Source organism: Rhincodon typus, chromosome 44, assembly GCF_021869965.1.
Source record: "Rhincodon typus isolate 14 chromosome 44, sRhiTyp1.1, whole genome shotgun sequence".
Classification (NCBI taxonomy): Eukaryota; Metazoa; Chordata; class Chondrichthyes; order Orectolobiformes; family Rhincodontidae; genus Rhincodon; species Rhincodon typus.
In genome coordinates, this window is record NC_063375.1 from 869,866 (window position 1) to 887,679 (window position 17,814).

Sequence of the window (17,814 nt, forward strand, 5' to 3'; positions counted from 1 at the left end):
CCATTAACAACTATTCACCCTCCCAGCCTGATGGTTAGCAACTCCTTTGTCTGTCTAACAGTCTCTCTCTCTCTCTCTTTGGGCTCTATCCTATCGTTTACTGTCTACCCCACCCATCTCCCTATCTTCTGCATATAAACTGACGTTTTCCCAGCCACTATCATTTCTGAGGAAGGGTCACCGGACCCGAAACGTTAACTGTTTTCTCCTTCACAGATGCTGCCAGACCTGCTGAACTTTTCCAGCTACTCCGTTTTTGTTCCTGATTTACTGCATCCGCAGTTCTTTCGGTTTTGAACAGCAGAGGTCTTTTCCCTAAGGTAGAAAGGGGTTCAAAACAAAGGGACCTGAGGGACAACTTTTTCATGCAGAGGGTGGTTTGTATGCAGAATGAACTGCCAGAGGAAGTGGTAGATGCAGGTACAGTTACAATGTTTAAACAGGCAATTAGACAGGTACATGAATAGGAAAGGTTTAGAGGGATAGGGGCAAACACAGACAAATAGGACTAGTTCAGCCTGGGAAATTTGGTGGATAGAGACAAGTTGGACCAAAGGGTCTGCTTCGTGCTGTATGACTCTGTGACTATGGCTTCCAAGACAGGGCAACACGGGATTAAATCAAGAGTAAAGGCAACCCTACACTTTTCCCCCCATCAAACACTCCCAGGACAGGGACAGCTCAGGGTTAGGCAGAGTAGGGAGACACAGGGAGAACGTGCAAACTCCACACAGACAGTCAGCTGACGGCGGAATCGAATCTGGGTCCCTGGCGCTGTGAGGCAGCAGTGCTAACCACTGAGCCACCGTGCCACCCTAAACTGATTGATTGAGGGACAAAACAGGTATGGTCCAGTCGAATCCAGCACTTTCTCCCCTGAGTGACGGTGCAGGATAGATAGATGGTACTCTAGCCCATTTCAGAAGCGTGAGCAGGCGTGAAGCATTCTAGCAAAGCCCAGCGAGGTGAGGGCGGCCAGAACAGGCAGGGCAAAACCCCCTCCCCCACTGCAGCAGCATGTCATGTTCACAGCATCTTCAGAAGGCCTAAGCCGGAGGATGTGGGCCCGGTCTTGGCACTCTAGTTGTCGCTATTGTTTGGGGGAGGTGGGGAGTTGAGGAGGAGATGAACCGACCCAAGAGTGTGCAGGAGAGAAACACAGGTGTTCTCTCACTCTCTCCACTCTTCTCTGGAGGGGCGGGGGGGGGTTTAGACCCCTCTCTGAGGCCTATTCAGCCGCACATGCAGCACCTTCCGGAGGGAGGCGCTAGGAGATCCCATTGGTAGAGGCAGCCACTGAAGCCTCAGCATTCTCCGAGTCCCCCGCTAACACACCATCTTGCATTTCAGCGATGCCGCTCCATTCCTGGTCTCTCGCGCCACGTGCTCAGACTTACCGCCCCACTGTCGGACTGACCCAGGTCGGCCGGGGGGTAATGGGCAGCCACATCCGTACCCCGCTCACCCTCCACCGAGTTTCTCAGCATTTCCTGGGAACTCGCAATGATAGCTCGCATTTCCTCGATGAACTTCGGCTTCTGAACTTCTAGCATGAAGTTATTTTCCACCTGGCGGAAGGAACAGGGAGCCAGTTAGCAGCCGCTCGTGGGGAGAGGGAGGGGGCTTCTCAATACTGGGGGCAAGGCAGGACGTTGAGGGGTACAGGATGGGGATAGGACAGGGACAGGAGATGGGAGAATTGTGTGGTTCGGGGGAGATAAGAGGGCAGGCAAGTGGTTAGAAAGGGCAGGCAGTGGCGGGGGGAGGGCCAGAGGGATAACACATAGGGAGGAATGAGGAGGAGGGAGAGCAAGAGAGACCGAGACAGAGCGCACAAAAAGAGATACCGAGACAGACAGTTGGAGGGGATGGTTGGAAAGAGAAAGTAAAAGCGAAAGAGAGAGAGAGAGAGAGAGAGACAGAAAGAAAAAGAGAGAGAGAGAGAGAGGAGGATGAGCACGTGCTTTCCACAGACAGACAGAATGTCAGGGTGCTGAAGAAAGAGAGAGAGGCAGAAGAAATGGAGAGAGCTGGGGGCTGGGTGGCAAAGAGAGGAATAGAAAGAGAGAGTGAGGGGAGGGGAGAGGTATGCAGAATCAGTGGAACATTTGGTGAGAAAACCATCCAGCCACTGGATGGAAGCAGCTAAAGACAGCAGCGAAAAAGAGAAGGACACCAACGTCTGCTCTAAGCCACGTGGCCAATGCACTGACCGATGCATGTGCCGTGCACGAGCCTCGGAAGTGGGGAGTGTTGGTGGTCAGAGGTGAAAGGTCGCCTCAGCTTCTAGGCACTGAGACAGAGCCACCAATGCTTTCCGCTTCACACTCACTCACTCACCATGTAAATAGCTATGTCTTCAGGATCATCGCCGTCCACATCGAACTTGAAGGTGACCATTTTGTTGTTATGGGTCTCGAGCTGACACTCCACCATATTGTCTCCCACATTGGAAACCTGCAGAAGCAGTGCAGGGAAATGCAGGAGTAAGTGTGTGTTAGAAAGGGCTTTTGCCTTCCCACGTCCAGGAGTATCACCACCCTGCTCAGAATGCACCCTGCTAACTGCTGCTCCAACCAGTAAGGAGACCAGTGCTAAACAGACAGACAGACACATGGGGGTGGGGGGGTTGGGCGGGATGCAGCTCATAGAAGGTTAGAGAGGTGGTGACAGAGACAGGGCAGGGGTGTAGGGGGCTGGAGGGGGTGACGGAGATAGGGAGGGGGTGTACGGGCTGGAGGGGGTGACAGAGATAGGGAGTTGCAAACAGGGACAACGCTGGGACATGAGACAAATGTTCATCAACTGCAGATAGAGTGATGGGGAAGGGAAAATGGTAACAAGAGGGCAGAGGAGGATTGTTTTGGGTTGGGAATTGGGGTGGGGAGAGGAGAGGAGAGGAGAGGAGATCTGGAGTTCCACCAACACAAGCCCAGCCTCTGCACAACTTTGACTACTGAGAGGGGGGCAACAAAGCCTAAGGTGTCTGCCTGAGGTGAACCAACGAATCAAAGGACAAGAGTGCACTGATTGAAGTCTCGAAAGGAATCGATCACATCGATTAAGAGAAACCGCTTCCCTTGAGGCTGGCTCCTTCTGCACTGAATTTACCAGGATGTTGCCTGGTCTGGAAGGTTTGAGTTATAAAGAAAGGCTGGGTACACTGGGACGTTTTTCACTGGAGCCTAGGAGGTTGAGAGTGACCTTACGGAGGTTTATAAAATCATGAGGGGTATAGGTAGCTTTAATGGTAGGTGTCTTTTCCCTAGGGTGGGAGATTTCAAGACTAGCGGGCACATTTTAAGGTAAGAAGAGAGAGATTTAAAAATGACATGAGGGGCAATTTAATTTTACGCAGAGAGTGGTTCGTGTGTGGAACCAAGTTCCAGGGGAAGTGGTGGATCTGGGCGCAATTACACCCTTTAAAAGACATTTGGCAAAGTACATGGAGAGGAAAGGTTTGGAGGGATATGGGCCAAGCACAGGTAGGTGGGACTAGTTTAGTTTGGGAACATGGTCAGCACGGACTGGTTGGACCAAAGGGTCTGTTTCTGTGCTGTATGATTCTATGTAATACATCCACTGTCGCACAGAATAAAAACCTCCTGAATCCAGCTCACCACATCGTTTAAAGTTAAGGCAGTTACGAGTAGAGGATGAGCAGGTTGGGTATGTCCCCATTGGCATTTAGAAGAATGGGAGGGTTACCGATCGAGAGACAGAGGAAAGTTTGATAGAGTGGAAGCCGAGAGGATGCTTGTCCCTCAGGGTGGAGGGACAACAGCCTAGAACAATGGTGGTGGGAGGGGGGGTGGAGGAGTACTGTCAGTGTCTCAGAATCAGGGGGTCTCCATCCAAGACATAGATAAGTAGGTACGTCTTCCTTCAGAGGGTGGCAAGTCTGTGGGATCCTCCCTCCCCTCTGGGCAGCCGTGGGGGCTGTGATTATTGATCATGGGCAGAGTTGGGGCAACAAACAGGACAGTGGAGCCGAACCGCACGTGGACTAGCCGCAACCTCATCAAACGGCAGGGCAGGCTCGAGGGGCTGAACAGCCTCCTCCCTCTCTGACAGTAGCAGACAGAAGGGTATGTGAACTCAGGGTGGGCCACTGGAGTCAAGATTTCATCACTAATCTGGGAAAGAAGTTGGACATCCTTAGACAGTCTGGCCCACATGGACCAAATGGGCTCCTCCTGCACCCAAGACATAGAGTCATATAGCACAGAAACAGACCCTTCGGTCCAACCCATCCATGCTAGCAAGGTATCCTAAATTAATCTAGTCCCATTTGCCAGCATTTGGCCCATATCCCTCTAAACCCTTCCTACGCATGTACCCGTCCAGATGCCTTTTAAATGTTGTAATTGTGCCAGCCTCCACCACTTCATCTGGCAGCTCATTCCGTACACGCACCAAGTTGTCCTTTAGGTCCCTTTTATGTCTTCCCCCCTCTGTCACCTTAAACCTCATCTCCTCTATTTCTGGACTTCGCTACCCTGGGGAAAATGTCCTTGTCTATTTACTCTATCCGTGCCCCTCAAGATTTTATAAACTTCTATGGAAGTCACCCCTCACGCTCCGACTCTCCAAGGACAATAGCCCCAGCCTAGTCAGCCTCTCCCTATCGCTCAAACCCTCCAACTCTGGCAACCGGTTCTGCTTTCTTTTCATGGTGGTGGCCGGGGTATAAAAAGGGAACTAGGGTCAGGGCGGGCAGACAGAGTTGTGACACTGGTCAGTCACAATTTCACAGGGACGGTGCGACAGACCTGAAGGTCCTGAATCCAATCCAACATCTCTCCCTCCCTCAGCCACCCTGGGATTACCTGCAGGACAGTCAGTTGGAACTTGGTGGACCTGTCCAGACGGTCCCGAGTGCACGACGTCCTCCGCAGCGGGGGCTTCTGAGCTTTCTCTGGCTTCCCGTTCGCCGGCTCGCTGCCGTTGGACCCCTCCTTCACAGCGTCAGGGGTCCCGCTGAGGAGAAACAGAACCCAGCAAAAAGAAACAAAATATAAAAATGCTCTGTGTACAGGCCTGCCAGAGACGGCAAACATCCGGCTACCGCCAACCGTAGGGGCTAGCAGCATGCGAATTGGCTGCCACGCGTGTGTGAAAGGCATTCAGACAAGTCCTCTCTTCCCAGTGAGCGTAACTCGATGGAACCTCCAGGGCTCGGAAAGGCGGCAGCAGTGGAGGGGGGCGATGCTGCTGGAACGCGACACTTGGAATGTAGAGCGTGCCTCTCCCACCCCCTCACCCTCCGAAATCTTGTCTCGCGACCCCAGCCACTGTTTGAGAAGCCATGCAAGTCTTTGCCCACAGCAGCAGCATACTCCCCTCCACCACCACCCCCGACCACAAAGTGGAGCCGAAGGACTTGCGCCGAGTTTGGTGGGGGGGGGAATATCGGGGTGACGACATGTGTGACTGTCGATAGCAGTCCCTACCCGAGAGGATCCTGCACGTGTCTCGCCGGTCGCTGCGGCTCAGGGTTCACCTGGTGCGGGGCGGGCTGCAAGGGAGAGCAAGAGGGTGAATGAATGAATGAATGAATTATTCACAAGCCCCTGGTGGAATTTAAAGTTAATGAATAGAAGCAGGAATCGACAGCTAGTCTTGGCAACGACGACCGGGATAGCCGGCATCAATTTGTCGGAAAGTCCGGAGTTCGCTCTCATTCTCGTGGGACGGAAATCTGCCCCGTTCTTACCCAGTCTGACCTACACAGCTCACCAGAACCCACGGCTGGCTCTTTAACCATCCTCTCAAATGGCCCAGTGAGACCACTCTCGCCCAGTTCGAGGGGCAATTACAAATGCTGGGCTCACCAAAGGGAAGAATGGCATGGGGAGGATGCTGCCCCAGGTGGGAGGGGGTGAGGAGATGCCATGACATCACCAACCCAATAGCACCCCCCTCAAATGCTGGAGTAGATGATCCACAAAGTTCGGCACCTCCATCAGAGAGTCTCGGGTGACCCAGGCGGCAAGACACACCCCAGGAATTAAGCCGGGGTATGTTGAGGAAGCCGCCTGCACTCCTCAGTCAGGGAAGTGTGGAGTTCTTACCACGATGGATTGCGGGTAGCTGCCCACCACCACCTGCTGCTGCTGCTGAGACGGCTGGAGGCTCACAGACGGGGGATGAGATTCCACACTCGAGCCCGAGGACAGGTGCAGCGGGCCCAGGTTTTCCTCGGAGACCATGGCGTGCCCCACAGCTCCTGCCCGCGAGTCGGAACAGGCTGCGGGCCCCAGGCTGCTGTCAGCTACGGCGTCCACTGGGAAAGTCGGGGGGAGGCGGTTAACGGAGAGAGGAAAAGAAAGCGAGCATTAATCAGAGAGAGCGAGCTTCGGTCCACAATCTTCACCGACGCAGCAGACCACACGTACCGAGGCTAGAGGGGCTTTTACTGAGGGCGTAGCCCGACTGAACGACCTGCAACCACATCCGTCCCACATCCCTGAATACTTTTGAAAGATTCTTAGCCAATCTCTCAGATTTTAACAGTAATGAGTGATACAACTTCAACTGATGACACATCAGTCATGTTCGCAGTAAGGTGTTCCAAACTGAATCACTGATGTTCTTCTTTCATAGACTCCCTAGCATGGACACAGGCCATTTGGCCTATCAAGTCTGCACTGACCCTTTGAAGAACATCCCACCCAGACCCAGGCTCCCACTCTATCCCTGTAACCCTGCACTGCCCATGGCTAATCCACCCTAACCTGTACAACTCTGGGCACTACGGGGCAATTTAGCACGGCCAATCCACCCTAACCTGCACATCCCTGGGCACTATGGGGCAATTTAGTGTGGCCAATCCACCCCCAACTATGGGGAGAAACTGGAGCACTCGGAGGAAACCCACACAGATACGGGGAGAACATGTAACCTCCACACAGACAGGCGCCCCAGGCCGGAATCGAACCTGGATCTCTGGCGCTGTGAGGCAGCAGTGTTGACCACTGAGCCATCGTATCAGTCACTTACTTCGGGGATGGGAACCTGCCGACCTGACCTGCTCAGATCCACTGCAATGTGGTTGGCTCTTACATGCCACAGTGCAACGGTACCAGTGGAAGACTCCATACTAGGAGCAATTCAAGTGCTGGCCTTGCCAATGACACTGCTATCGCCCTTTGAGAGTGGGTTGGGGGGGGGCGGGGTGGTGGGTGTGTGCAGGTAAGAGTTGAAGGAGGAAGTAAACTGTTGCAGGCTTACGTGAGGTGGTGCCCTTCAGCAGCTTGCTCTGCTGCGCGTGTTGGTCGACCTCAGGATCCTCAGACTCCGGCAGGCTGGGCTGCCAGCCGGTGGTGGACTGCTCCATCTGGGACCGCAGCCTCTCCTGCCCCTCCTGCTCACGGCGCTCCTCCACCTCCCTCATCTGCTGCGTCCTCTGCCGCTTCCTCTTGATAAATGAGACCCGGTCTCGGATGGACTTGGACAGTAGCTTGGAGTCGTTCTCGTGGAAGAACCCCGACTTGACCTGGAAAGGTCAAGGGTCAGTCGTTTTAGCGTGTTGCAGCACCCCCAAACCCCACCTCGCCTACAAACGCAAGCCCTCCCAACCATTCCCCCTCCCCTCCGCGTCACCCCTGTCACAGGATGGTCTTTTGCTGGGGTAGCTCTCCTATGTCCGTCACCAAAGTAGGCACCGAGTAAAAGAAAAACAGGGTAATGCAACCCCATTGAAAAACTTCACCCACACAGACCTGCCAGAAACTGGGGCTCAGACACAGTCAAGGGTCCAACTCAGTGCTTTGCCCTGTCATTGAGTCAAACACCATGGAAACAGACCTTTCAGCCCAACCAGTCTGTGCTGAACATAATCCCAAACTAAACTAGTCCCTCCTGCCTGCTCCTGGTCCATATCCCTCCTTTCCTATTCATGTACTTATCCAAACATCTTTTAAATGTTGCAACTGTACCTACATTCACCACTTCCTCTGACAACTCATTCCAAATACCCTCACCCTAGGGAAAAGACCCTGGTCATTCACCTTATCTATGCCCCTCACGATTTTATACACTGCTATAAGGTCACCCTCAACCTCGTGTGTTCCAGTGACAATAGTCCCAGTCTTTGGTAGTCTATTTTTATATCTCAAACCCGCCATTCCCAGCAACACCCTGTCAAATCTTTTCTGAACCCTCTTCAGTTTAATAATATCTTTCCTAGATTAGGGCGACCAGAACTGTACACAATACTCCAGCAGTGACCTACCTGCCATTTTATACAGTTACAACATAACCCCCCCACTGCTCTTAAACTCTGTCCCTCAGCTAATAAAGGCAAGTATCCCAAATACCTTCTTGACCACTTTATCCGCAGCCAGGGACCTGACTGGATGGATGCTTCCCCTTGTAGGACAGTCTTGTATTAGGGGATACAGCTTAAAAATAAGGGGGTTACAACAGATATGGGGAATTTTCTCAAACTCTGGTTACTCTATGTATCTTTCTTCTCTGGCGAGCACTGGAGATTTAATTTAAGACTGAGGCCTCTTCTGGAATACTGTGTACAGTTCTAGGTCACCCTGCTGTAGGAAAGATATTATTAAACTGGAAAGGATTCAGAAAAGATCTATCAGGATCTTGCCGGGAATGGAGGGTTTGAGTTATAAGGAGAGGCTGGGACTTTTTTTTCACTGGAGCATAGGAGGTTGAGGGAGTAACTTTATAGAGGTTTATATAATCATGCAGGACATAGATAAAGTGAATGGCAACGGTCTTTTTCCCAGGGTAGGGGGCATATTTTTAAGGTGAGAGGAAAAAGACTTAAAGATATGAGGGGCAACTTTTCACACAATGTGGCTCGTGTGTGGAATGAACTGCCAGAGAAAGTGGTGGATGCAAGTACAGTTACAACATTTAAAGAGATTTGGATAAGTACATGAATAGGAAAGGTCTGGAGGGATACGGGCCAAACGCAGGCACACGGGAGTGGTTTAGTTTGGGATTATGATGGGCGTGAAGTAGTTGGACCAGAAGGTCTGTTTCTGAACTGAATGATTCTGTGACTGTGTTAGACACATTGGTGATCTACCCCATAGGAGCTGAAGACCAACAGATTCTGTGTCGTCATGGCCAACTCTGTTCCATCTCCAGATACTGCCTCTTCCCCATTGAGCCTTCCCTAAAGAAAAAACCAAACCTTCTGTCTCAAGTGCATTCAGAACTCAGTACACCCATGTACAAGCCAGCCTTTGCAGCCAGGAGGCTGGTTTTTGTTATTTTGTTCACATTAGTTCGGAAAACAGCACAGGCTGCAGAGGAGGAGAGGGGCACAGAGTCACAGATACGACATGCACAGGAGAGGGGGTTGGGGCTCCATTAAACACTCGCCATTTCCTGTGCCACCTCCTCAGGGGTGTCCCGCTCCAGGTCGAAGCTGAACTCAATGGCCTCGTTATCCTTGTGCTTGCCCTTCAGCTTCTTGGGGTCCTCCACCCAGATCCGCAGCGCCAGCGAGGTGTCCTGCCCACTATCCTCCTTGGCCAGCTCAATCCGCAGGCCGGTGTCCTCGGCAAAGAAGGCGTAGCTCAGCAGGTCTTTGATGGCCAGCCTGTGGGAGGGGAGAACACAGGAACATCAGGACCAGAAGGAAGCTCATCGAGCTGCCTCCATCCTTCCTGACCCCGGGGCTCCAACTCCACTTTGCCACCTGTCGTCTACTCTCTTGCCCGAAAATTAGTTCAAGCTTCATCTCTCGCTCCTTGGGCAAACGCAGCTCAACTGCGAACTCAAGGGCTCCGTCTCTAAATTACTCCCCTTCAAACTTTACTCTTTCTCAATCTCAATACCCCACACTGACATCTGAAGCAGGGAAATGCCTCTCTTCCCATGGTGGGTAGCGCCACCAACCGGAGGGAGGACAGAACTGCAGCGTGACAAACCTTCACCTGACTTCTGCTATTGCAGAAAATACGGAGGCATGGGATTGAGGGTGATTTAGCGGTTTGGATCAGAAATTGGCTAGCTGTAGGAAGACAGAGGGTGGTGGTTGATGGGAAATGTTCATCCTGGAGTTCAGTTACTAGTGGTATACCGCAAGGATCTGTTTTGGGGCCACTGCTGTTTGTCATTTTTATAAATGACCTGGATGAGGGTGTAGAAGGATGGGTTAGTAAATTTGCGGATGACACCAAAGTCGGTGGAGTTGTGGATAGTGCGGAAGGATGTTGCAGGTTACAGAGGGACATAGATAAGCTGCAGAGCTGGGCTGAGAGGTGGCAAATGGAGTTTAATGCGGAAAAGTGTGAGGTGATTCACTTTGGAAGGAGTAACAGGAATACAGAGTACTGGGCTAATGGTAAGATTCTTGGTAGTGTGGATGAGCAGAGAGATCTCGGTGTCCATGTGCATAGATCACTGAAAGTTGCCACCCAGGTTGATAGCGTTGTTAAGGCGGTGTACGGTGTGTTAGGTTTTATTGGTAGAGGGATTGAGTTTCGGAGCCATGAGGTCACGTTGCAGCCGTACAAAACTCTGGTGCGGCCGCACTTGGAGTATTGCGTACAGTTCTGATCACCGCATTATAGGAAGGATGTGGAAGCATTGGAAAGGGTGCAGAGGAGATTTACCAGGATGTTGCCTGGTATGGAGGGAAGGTCTTATGAGGAAAGGCTGAGGGACTTGAGGCTGTTTTCATTAGAGAGAAGAACGTTAAGAGGTGACTTGATAGAGACATACAAGATGATCAGAGGATTAGATAGGGTGGACAGTGGGAGCCTTTTTCCTCGGATGGTGATGGCTAGCACGAGGGGACATAGCTTTAAATCGAGGGGTGATAGACATAGGACAGATGTCAGAGGTAGGTTCTTTACTCAGAGAGTAGTAAGGGCGTGGAATGCCCTGCCTGCAAAAGTAGTAGACTCGCCAACTTTAAGGGCATTTAAATGGTCATTGGATAAACATATGGATGATAACAGAATAGTGTAGGTTAGATGGGCTTCAGATTGGTTTCACAGGTCGGCGCAACATCGAGGGCAGAAGGGCCTGTACTGCGCTGTAATGTTCTATGTTCTATGACTTGGGTAATGTAGCTCACTGTGTTTCCTTTCTCAATTAATGGATTGTACTGTGTGTTAGAAGTACACTAGCAGCCTCTTGCAAAAGTGAGCCTCTACCGTTTTCAACAGATCTTGTGGGATCTGACATGTCGGGTACTGACATCAGCTGGGATCATAACAATCTGATGGGGGGTTGTGTCATCTCGGCCACCTTGACCCTCCAGCCCCTCACATTCTGCAGTTGAGGGGACTGCAGGCAGTGAGGTGCTGAGATCCAGGTTAAAACAAAACGGAGCGCTTTCTTTTTCTCTTCTTCTCTGGCACCATCAGAAACCAGCTGGTGCCATCTCCACCGGGACGGGTGGGGAGCAAGCAACAGAACAAGAGACAGAACAGGCACTGCTAAATCAACCAGGCACAAGGCTTCTGGTCACCCAATCCTGCCATTTAGTTAGCAAATTGGAGAAGGGGGGAAAGGTAAGGAAGGTGGGGTGGGGGGGGGGGGTTGGTGAGGAGGGAGGGTGAGGGGGGCAGGAAAGGTGGGGGAGGTGAAGGGTACTGTGCACACCTACCTTTCCGTCTTGTTCTGCTGGATACATCCTTCGATAATTTCTTTGATTTCGGGGTCACTGACTTTGCTGAAGCTTGCCGGCTTGATGCCCTGGGGAAGGACAGGACACACCAAACCAGGTGAACAAGAGGGCACATCGGCATTCAACAAAGTCTTACCCCGTACCCCCGACCTACTCCTCAACACTCGGAGGAAACAAAACAAAAGACACTCCAACAAGCTGAATCACGAGCAGAGGGCACATCGGGGATCCAGTCAGTCCCTTGAGCGCACTGGCGGTGATAGATTTAGTAAAAGGTGCTATCCCCTGCAGCAGCAGCTCCTGCCCCGCAAGAGCTGAATGGCAGCCTCTCACTTGCAGTGGGAACGGCTGAATTCAGAGCAGGAGTTGCCCATTCAGCCCGCTCTCTGGCACCCGAAGAACGGGGTTACATGAAAGCAAAGAACGCTCAGGGTTATCAGGGAGGAGCAGGGAAGTGACACTCAGTCTTGACTCTAATGTCGTGCCCGGTACAAACAGACTGTCCAGAATCCGTCTACCTCGCCCCTGAATATATTTAATGATGAGGACCCTGCTGCTCTGAGGGAGACAACTCCAGAACTGCCACCCTCAGAGGGAAAATATCTCCCTCACGCCACCTTAAATGGGAGACCTCTCCCCTTATTTTAGACAATTTGCAGACTGTACTCACTCTGAGCGACACGGAGTTTGCCCCTCCACCCCGGGTACAGTTTCACCACCATCGTTTCAAGAGCGCACTGTGGAAAATCCCAATGTCAGCTCAACTTCAGCGTCTCAAAGGGATGTGAAAACAAAGCGATGGGAAGGAAATGGCGGCTCCTTAAGCCAAGCCGTGGTGAGATTTTAACAAGTTATTTTGTTCTGGTTTTTTTGTTTGGAGAGACGTTGTAAGGCAGAGGCGCTAAGCAGTATACCAGAACCACTAGCTTGGGATGCCTTGGGTTTTTTTAAACAGCCTGAATGGGTGTGGCTAGCTCTCACAGATCAGGATTTCTGAGTTTTGATTTTTTTCAGTAGCATAAGAAGCCTTTGGGGTCTCAAAAGAGTCAGAAGCTTCAGTGAATGTCTCCTAGCTGCTATTCTCTCTGAATTTTCTCCTCCTGGATTGGAGAACTGCATGTAAGAATCTGTGTCTGAATTTGCCTTTTTGCCAAGGGGTGTGTTCATGGGATTTTACTACATTGGAACTGTTCATTAGTAATAGTTACGGAATCTATTATTCGGTTAAGTTTTCCAGTAGTTAAGTTAGTCTAAATTCCTTTTTCTTTTGTTTGCATTTTAAGTATAGTGTTTAAATTAAATTGTGCTTTGCTTAATGTCGCGTAGTGTGACCAGTCGCATTGCATCTAGAACATAGCACTTTCCATCTCCCCATAAAATAAGAAAACATTAGGGTCTAGGCCATCTTCCTGAAATATTTGGAGGGGGTGTGGTCTGATCCATAACAGTGGTTTCCTCTCCCCACTGACCGCTGAGGAGCCACCAGCCCATCAAGAGGTGGGATCTCCTGGAGAGCACACCTTGTGCTGCTGGGGGGGGTCACGGAAACAGAGAAGGCGCAGAAACAGAGCGAGCACACTCACGCTGGTGACTTTGCGATAGATCTGGGCAGGGTTCTGACACTCTGAGTAAGGGTATTCAGAGGTAGCCATCTCCAGCATGCACATTCCAAAGGCGTAAACGTCAACCGACTCATCATAGTGTTCCTCGTACATCTCCGGGGCCATGAACTCTGGAGTGCCTGTGGGGGATAAACCGGCAACAGGTGAGCTGCAAAGGAAACTGACAGCCCACTGTTACCCGCCTCTCCCCGTGTCCCTGCAACATGTACCTTCACTCTGACTAAGTGAGGAAGCAGCTAAGGACCAGGGAGTCCCAGAACCATGGGCCAGCAACTTAGGCCAGGCTGTGGAGGATAGCGCGGTCAGTAAGGAGGCCCGAGTGTGGAAACCGGGCCAACCCATCTAATTCTGTAACAAGGGAGCGCTGCACAACTGGAAGTGGCCCTCTCTCAGACCAAGACGGTCAGAAGTCCAGTGTGAATTAGGGTCGCCGGACTCCGAAACATCAACTCTCCACACATGCCACCAGACCTGCAGAGCTTTACCAGCCATTTCTGTTTCAGCTCCCCCAGTCTGTCCCCTCAGGAGGAATAAACCCATGGCACTAGTTTGAAGAGGAGCAGCTCTTCTCCCCGCACTGCCATTCATCCCTTGGGCAACATCACTGAAAGCAGATGGCTGATCTTGGGAAGCTTGCCGAGCACATAAAGTCATAGAGTTGTACAGCACGGAAACAGACCCCTTCATCCACTTGTCCATGCTAACTAGATATCCTAAATTAATCTAGTTCCATTTGCCACCATTGGTCCACATCCCTCTTAAACCCTTCCTACTCATTTACCCATCCAGATGCCTTTTAAATGTTGTAAATGTACCCACCTCCACCGCTTCTTCTGGCAGCTCATTCCATACACGCACCACCCTCTGTATGAAAGAGTTGCCCCTTAGGTCCCTTTTAAATTTTTCCCCTTTCACCTTAAACCTATACCCTCTAGTTTAGGACTCCCCTACATCAGGGAAAGGACCTTGACTATTGATCCTATCCATGCCCCTCAAGATTTTATAAACTTCTGTAAGGTCACCGCTCAGCCTCCAATGCTCCAGGGAAAATAGCCCCAGCCTATTCAGCCTTTCTCTATAGCTCAAACCCTCCAATCCCCACAACATCCATGTAAATCTTTTCTGAACCCTTTCAAGTTTAGCAACATTCTTCCTATAGCAGGGAGACCAGAACTGAACACAGCATTTCAAAAGTGGCCTAACCAACATCCTGTACAGTCGCAACATGACCTCTCAACTCCTATACTCAACCCACTGACCAATAAAGGCAAGCATACCTTCACTACCCTGTCTACCTGCGACTCCACTTTCATACTGGCTACCGTGCTCCCTGTTACAACAGCATCTCTTCCCTTTGGCCAGTGGGTGACTATTATGTTTGAGCACACACCCAACTATGTCCGTAACAGTATCGATTACAACTGGGGGCAGCTTGAAGCGATAAAAGACGGAAAGCAAAAATTACCGATAACACTTTTGGCAAAGGACGTGCGCATTAAGGTAGCGAGGCCCAGATCGCCAATCTTAACTGATCCGGTGGGTCCGGTGATGAAGATATTGTCGCACTTCAGATCCCGATGGACAATGGGCGGCGTGCGGGTATGGAGGAAGTGCAAACCCTTCAGGATCTGCCGGCACCAGCTCCGCAACACCTTTGGCTTCATCACCTTGAACCGCTTCAAGTATCTTGAGGAGGAGGAGGAGGAGGAGGAGGAGACAGATCACATCAGTCAGAAGGCACATGGCCGGACCAGCCCATAACCCACCCGTCCATCTATCTGTGAATGTGCCTTTCCCTGCGCACGAGCAAAGCCGAGTGTGCGTCAGGATCAACAGGTTGAAGGCTATTCGGCCCATTGTTCCAATGCCGGCTCTTTGAAGGAGCCATGCAATGAGCCACACTACCCAGATCTTTCCCGATTCTGCTGCAGTTGATTTTTTTCCCCCCACACGTTTTGTCAGACTGCCCCCCTACTTTTACAAAGTTCCTGTTGAATACTGCCCTACTGCTCTTTCAGGCAAGGCATTGTAGATCTCAACTGCTCAAAAATGAATGCTTCCCCATCCATTTCCGTCTGGTTCTTTGCTCTCTTGATCTTAAAGTTGCGGCCCTCTGATTACCTGCTGCTAGAAACATTTTCGCTTCGGGTTGCAATTGCTCCCTGTGGAGCAGAGAAGGACACTGGGACATTGGACAGGAGTTCAGAGTTAGAGGTGTCCAGTGCCATGACAGCCAATCACCAGTCGGGGACACTGTTCTAAATCTGTTCACAGGATGTGCACATTGCCATTTGTTTACCATTCCCACTCATCTTTGAGGTGGTGGTGGTGGTGGTGGTGATGATGGTGGACAGTCTGGAAAGAGGAAGAGTGAATGAACCCCACTGTGGTCCAGAGTGCTATTCACATGCTGCACAGTGGTTAGCACTGCTGCCTCAAGGCACCAGGGACCCATGTTTGATTCCAGCTTCAGGCGATGCTCTGTGTGGAGTTTGCACGTTCTCCCCGTGTCCACCTGGGTCTCTGGTTTCGTCCCATAGACCAAAGATGTGTAGGGTAGGGTGAATTGGCCGTGCTAAATTGTCCCGTAGTGCCCAGGGATGTGCAGGTTAGGGTGGATTGGCCGTGCTAAATTGTCCCGTAGTGTCCTGGGATGCGCAGGTTAGGGTGAATTGGCCATGCTAAATTGTCCCATAGTGTCCAGGGATGTGCAGGTTAGCGGGGATTGGCCGTGGTAACTGCAGTACCACAGGGATAGGGTGGGATGCTCTTTGGAGGGTTAGTGCCAACTGGATAGGCTGAATGGCCTCTTTCTGCACCATGTAGTGAGGAGAAAAGAGAAATGTAGTAGTAATTAAGGAGATAACACGGTTAGTGGGTGGAATAGATACTGTTCTCTGCAGCAGAGAGAGTCAGAATGACCCGAAGGCTGTGTTACTGACCTGTCACCAAGGTACAGTGCATCTCCTACAGGTTGGAGAGGAACTTGGAATGGGACAGAAAGGATTTGGTCGTCTTGGTTTGAGTAAGTGCAAATGAGTAGGAAGGCTGAGGGACTGCAGGCATGAAAGAGGAGTTAAGGGTAGATGAGTCATGATCTTGTTGAGTGGCAGGGTAAGCTTGAGGGGCCAAGTGACCAATGCCAGCTCCTATTTTGTAATGTTCTTGCAGACTGTTGTAATCCACGCTGTGTGCGGACACTCACAGCACTGTCAGGGAAGGAGCTCCGGGAATGCGACATTGTGGCAGCGACAGAAGGACTGATATTATTGGAGAAACCCAGTCTATGCATACCACAGGCCGCATTTGGCTACTTCTGTGGGGCACCATTCTGGTATGCAATCTTTGAGTAGACTCCCGAAATTAAGCGCAGGCTCGGTCACAAGTGAGACATTACAAAATCCCAGCCAGTGCCTATGCATCGAACTTTTCGCTTTGGGGTGGTGGTTGGGGTGGGGTGGGGGGGAGCAGGCTCGGGATAAAGGTGTAAATGAGACCACGAGAGCTATATCCATTGACAGACACGCAAGGCAGATGGAGGCAGCTCACTCCTGAGCATTTACAAGGGCATCCAAACTCAAACGGACCTCTGACTGGGACACTGTTCTCCCACCGCACTTACTCCCCCACCCCACTCCTCTCTTTCTCACATCCCCCTCCACTAGAAATAAAAAGCAGGCACTAGACTTTCCAGGCAGTAGCAGATTAAAGCAAAATGTGATGCCAAGTCAACAGCTATTTCTGGCTTGCAGCCTGAAGTCTGACAAGTGAACACCAATCCTTAAAATCACCCTTGCGAGATAGCTGCACCGAGATTACTGGATTTTTCAAGCATGTTTTCAAATACTTGTTTGCCTGCCAACATGTGATTTACACCCATCACTAGTTATCTACAGCCTTATCTCCAAAGGCCGGAAGAAAGTTGCAGATTTCGTCAGATAGTGGACTGCAATACCATGAATTTTTGTTTGTTTTGAGAGAGGGGAAAAAATAACACATCTGTTGCAATAAAACTCACATAAATTTCGCAACTGTGATTCATAAACTTGAAACTGAGTGAAGATGATAGTGCTGAGGCTCCCAAATTATGCGTCGGAAGGAAACTGAAAGCTGGGAACACGTCTGTTCATACAGAAGTTTCACAATAGATTGGAACTCATTAAACATCCCCATCTCTCTCTCTCTATATATACTTATATATCATGTCAGTGTCACTGGATTAATATTCCAGACAGCCCCAGCGCCTGGAAAGGATCAATTCATACCAAAGCGGAATTTAAACATAATTCATACAAGTTGGAGTCCGGAGCTCGCCTCAGGGAGGCCCAACTGTGATGACAATTATAGTGCGGAACCAGGCCATTTGGCCCATTGAGTCCACACTGGCCCTCTGGAGAAGATCGCACCAGTCCCACCCTATCCGTGTAACCCTGCATTTCCCATGGCTAATCCACCTAACCTGCACATCCTTGAACAATATGGGGCAATTTAACACGGCCAATACACCCAGCCCGGCCATCCATGAACAGTACGTGGCAATCTAGCACGGCCAATCCACCCTAACCCGCACATCCC

General features: G+C 50.9%; 1 protein-coding gene across 6 annotated transcripts in view; it reads right to left on the reverse strand.

The window, feature by feature from the left end:
• Nucleotides 1–17,814, reverse strand: part of LOC109920397 (serine/threonine-protein kinase WNK3-like) — a 75,237-nt gene that overhangs the window by 22,946 nt on the left and 34,477 nt on the right. For all 6 annotated transcript variants that reach the window (XM_048619830.1, XM_048619828.1, XM_020520432.2 and 3 more), the window contains 10 exons: nucleotides 14,705–14,925; nucleotides 13,201–13,358; nucleotides 11,597–11,685; nucleotides 9,358–9,577; nucleotides 7,234–7,498; nucleotides 6,075–6,286; nucleotides 5,454–5,518; nucleotides 4,830–4,980; nucleotides 2,341–2,457; nucleotides 1,398–1,568 (listed from right to left, as the gene is read on the reverse strand). In XM_048619830.1, the coding sequence (XP_048475787.1) occupies nucleotides 1,398–1,568; nucleotides 2,341–2,457; nucleotides 4,830–4,980; nucleotides 5,454–5,518; nucleotides 6,075–6,286; nucleotides 7,234–7,498; nucleotides 9,358–9,577; nucleotides 11,597–11,685; nucleotides 13,201–13,358; nucleotides 14,705–14,925 (1,669 nt within the window). The remainder of the gene's footprint in view (nucleotides 1–1,397; nucleotides 1,569–2,340; nucleotides 2,458–4,829; nucleotides 4,981–5,453; nucleotides 5,519–6,074; nucleotides 6,287–7,233; nucleotides 7,499–9,357; nucleotides 9,578–11,596; nucleotides 11,686–13,200; nucleotides 13,359–14,704; nucleotides 14,926–17,814) is intronic.